The 4,411-nt window shown below is 46.5% G+C and overlaps 1 protein-coding gene across 2 annotated transcripts in view; it reads right to left on the bottom strand.

Annotated features, from left to right (window-relative positions):
* The window catches only part of Znf512 (zinc finger protein 512), a gene marked incomplete in the record, with an annotated part of 45,550 nt that overhangs the window by 11,840 nt on the left and 29,299 nt on the right, over window positions 1-4,411 (bottom strand). For both annotated transcript variants that reach the window (XM_013522662.1, XM_013522661.1), the window contains 2 exon segments: window positions 881-979; window positions 2,412-2,474. In XM_013522662.1, the coding sequence (XP_013378116.1) occupies window positions 881-979; window positions 2,412-2,474 (162 nt within the window).

The following is a 4,411-nucleotide window of genomic DNA, read 5'->3' as shown; positions in this document are numbered from 1 at the left end:
GGTTCCCGGTACCAGAGAAAAACCAAAAAAAAAAAAAAAAAAAAAAAACCATTGTTAATCTTTTAGATATTACTATGTTTATGAATATGTTTTTTCAAAAGTCCTTATGTTTTAGAGATATATACCAAAAGAAGCACTTGCACCTGAAATAATACATGGAATGTGCCATAAAACAAGACCTTTATACTTCTCTAGGGGGGTAGGGACATAGCTCAGGGGAATAGCACCTGCCTGGCAAGCACGAGGTCCTGAGTTTGATTCCCAGTACGCCCCCCACAAAAAAAAAACAAAAAAAAAAAAACCAAAAATATACTTCTCTAGGCAGCATTTTAAATAGCCTTGAAAGCAGGCTACCACTAGACAATAGAATACATAAAAAATATAGCAGGATACACATTGCTGGGAACAAGAATGTTGAATTTGTAAATCCAACCTCATTCCCCAGTGCCTCATTTATTTGGATTTAGGAGAACAGTTAGAGCTCAAACATACTCACAATAATTTCAAATATTTACCCAGAATAAAACAATTATTCACCCAATTTTAACACATTCACAACAGAGCCAATTTGTATCTCTCACTGCCAGACGGCTCTGAAGCACAGGTGGCACATGCATCACTGTCCCATTGGGCAGCATGGGACAATCGAACATGTACCACTCGTGGTACATGCCCCCAATGGCCAGTCATGCATGTACCTGGTGGTTCAAGCTGATGGGACGGTATTAAAGAGTATTTTTGCTTCCATGTCTCTGTAAGTACTACAGAGCTACTTTCCTTGACAGTCCTAGGCCATAAAAGCAGATAAACTATACCTCTCTTGTAGTTTATATGTCGACTCTAACATTACAAAAGCACTATGGGAAAGCAGACCCCTCACCTCAGCATGGACAGAGTTGATGTGATACTTGACACCACTCTCTGACACAAATTCCTTCTGGCATAGAAGACATTTGTATTTTCCAGCCACAAAGGTTCCCTGTTTCCAAGAGAGAAGAGATAATTACTGGTACATTCAGGAATACATACCTGTGCAGAAATTATTTGAGATGAAAAGGTGAGATTCTACTTTAGCAAAGGTAAGAAGAAAAAAGATCCACAATGGCAGTACATTTAAGAAAATCACCTGAAAGTCTCACTAATACAAATCTCTCCGAATGCAATTCTGTACCAAATACCCACTCCTACCTTTACCACCACCTGATGTCCTACTTGTATTATCCACCATGCCACATTTTTTCTACCTCCCCAGGTTCCTTCCAACTTCATTTGCATGCTCTCTTGGTTTATCCCAAGAGAATTGCTAACCTCCCCAACCTTCACTAGTCTCACTGGGATCCAATGCTACCAAGAGTGCCTCAGACACTGAGAATCAGAAGAACATCCTCCACAATGCCCAGTTCAAGGACTCAGAAATTACAATCAAGATGACAAAGTCAAACTGGCCATGGTGGCACATACCTGTCATCCTAGCACTTGGAAGGCTGGGTGGGGCGGGAGTATCACTGAGTTTGAGGCCAGCCTGAACTACACTGTGAGACTTTATCTCAAAAAACCAAAACCAGAGCTGTGTGTGGTAGCACACATCTGTAATCCTAGCACTTGGGAGGCTGAGACAGGAGGATCACAATGAGTTCCAGGCCAGCTTGGGCTACACAGTGATTTCAAGGCCAGCCTGAACTACATACAGAGTGAGACCCTGTCTCAAAACAAACCAAAAACCAAAACTAAAACCGAAACCAAAACCAAAACCAAAACCAAAAAGATGACAGACTCTAAACATTCTGGACAGATCTGGTTGGATGCCTACAACTTCCTTGCTGCAATGAACCGAGACTTCTGTCCTCTCCTGGAGTTTCAGGTCCCCATGGTGCTCATTTTGTGTGAGGAGACACTCCTGAACGGGACTGAAAAGTGGGAGCATTTCCCATGGCTCATGGGTTGTAGGACACCTGGTCCACATGGAAAAGATCAGTGAGTGAATGGCTGTCAGCTGACATCCCATCCCATCTCCCATCCCTAGAGGCCAGGACAGTCCCAGTGAATTTGAAGGGTCTTCACCAGTCCAGGTAAGCACTCCAAAGTTGTTCTGGGATGTTTCAGGCCAAGAAAAACGGCAGGCCAGTGTGGGAGACACTTAGGTGGAGCCTCTCCTAGGGATGCAGAACTCAAATGTCACTCCAAAACTCTTTCCTTAGTATGACTGATGGCTATGCTGTCCTCTTCTGCATTCTGGATGCATCCTGACACCCACTCAATGAATCCAAGAATTTTCATGACACAGAGGACTAGAGCAGCCTCTGACAAGAACAGGGTACAAGATGAGTAGCTGTTCACCCAAACTGAGTTCTTTTCTGTGTCACACTGTTTTAGAGGACCTATTAAGATACCAATTTTAAAAAGTTACAAACCAATGTACAAGAGCCAAGGTGAGCTTTAAGGCCAGACACACTACTGTAGACAGCCTCACAACCCTGAAAAAGAAGAAAAGAGGTAATTATGATACCACATGCAATCTTTTTTTTTTTGGTCTTTTTGAGACAGGGTCTCACTACATAGTTCAGGCCGGCCTTGAGCTCACTTTGTAGCCCAGGCTGACCTTGAACTCAAAATGATCCTCCTGCCTCAGCCTCCCAAGTACTGGGATTACAGGAGTGCGCCACCATGCCCGGCAGAATCCTTTTCATAGTATCAGACATCAAAATACACAGAGAACACATAGCAGGATAGTGATCACTGTGGCACAAAAATGTCAAATGTGTAAATTTAACCTAGTTCTCCATTGTCTGATTTATCTGGAACTTTCTCTGACACTTAACAGATATATACACTTTCTCTAACACTTAACAGAAATATAGAAAAATGTAAGATTAGTTTTTAAACCTTTAGGCGCAAGTGTATCTCCCACTTCTTTTGTATTTTCCTCCTATTACTGCATATACAACTCTTGCAGCAATTTTTCAGATCATGGCAAATGTATGCCACCCCTGCTATCAAGCGTGAAGTCTATCTAACCTCCCTCTGAGTCTCGATTGGCCCTTAGATGCTGATGCGAGAATGCCATGGAAGTGATGCTGTACAAATTCTGAACAGAGGCCTGAAGAAATCTTCAGCTTTAGCTGCACCAGATGGCAACACCTGTGATCCCAACTACCTGGGAGCTGAGGCGGGAAGATCATAATCTCAAGGCTGGCCTGGTCAACAAAATAAAACCATGTCTCAAATGAAATGAAAAAGGGCTGGGCACACAGTTCAGGGTAGAGCACTTGCCTAGTACGTGCAAGGTCTTGGATTCGATCCCCAGCACCACACACAGACACACAGATAAACAGATCTGCAACTTCTGCTTTCTTAGAATCCACTCTAAGAAGTCAGTTACTGTGTAAACTGCTGGTAATCCAACTGCCCCATTAGAGAGAAAGGCCACATAGACAGCCAGGGTCCTGGTTAAATGCAAGAGCACTCCCTGCCTTGTAGACGCCCGGAAGGAGGGGCCCAGGCACATGGGGAGCCACAGGTGGGAGCGCTGGTCTTCTGGTTGGCTCGCTCCCTGCCTCATAGGCGACCGGAAGGAGGGGCCCAGGCGCACGGGGAGCCACGGGTGGGGAGCACCGGTCTTCTGGCTGGCTCGCTCCCTGCCTGGTAGGGCCCAGAAGGAGGGGCCCAGGTGCATGGGGAACCAGGGGAGGGGAGCGCCGGTCTTCCCACTGGCTCGCTCCCTGCCTCATAGGCGCCTGGGAGGAGGGCCCACAGCGCAGGGGGATCCATGCGGCAGTGAGTACTGTTGCGTGCCAGCCCTCAGGCCGGCTGCCGCCACCGCTCAATTGAGAACTACCATGACAAAGAGAAACAATGACACAATTGGCCCACCATGCACCGGATGCAGATGCCCACCCACGGAGGTGTGTGAATCATTCAAACCCCTGGGTATACATGCCATACAACGGGCCACTCTTGCTCCTGCCATTGAGAACCAGAAAGGTCCAGAGTCAGCAGAGGAGCAGCTGCTGAACAAGGACTCGGAGAACATGAGAATGCAGACTAAGCCCGTGGAGTCAGAGGTCCTGTGGGCTGGGGTCATGAGAGCCGCTCGGAAGCTGTGAACCAGGAGGACCTTGCACAATACCTACAGAGACTCCCTGGAAGCCATTCTTCCCCTGACAGTACAGGCTGTGGTGGAGCTCCAGAGAAGTCTGCAGCAGGATTCCTGCTGCCTGTGCTAACAGCTGGGGAGAGGACACTAACTGGTTGCAGGGTCCCAATGCGATGGGAGGCCAGAGAGAAAACGCTACAAAAAATGGCTTTCGCCCCACACAGCTCACTTGATTTTTGACAACCCTTAGGCTGTAACTACTTGTTAGATCCTTCTTGTGTATCTCTGTCTTCCTGAGAAACCACTTTGAAGATACCA

The sequence above is a fragment of the Chinchilla lanigera genome, unplaced genomic scaffold, assembly GCF_000276665.1.
Source record: "Chinchilla lanigera isolate Chin_1 unplaced genomic scaffold, ChiLan1.0 scaffold00068, whole genome shotgun sequence".
Taxonomy (NCBI): Eukaryota; Metazoa; Chordata; class Mammalia; order Rodentia; family Chinchillidae; genus Chinchilla; species Chinchilla lanigera.
This window is presented reverse-complemented; position numbering and strand designations above follow the sequence as displayed.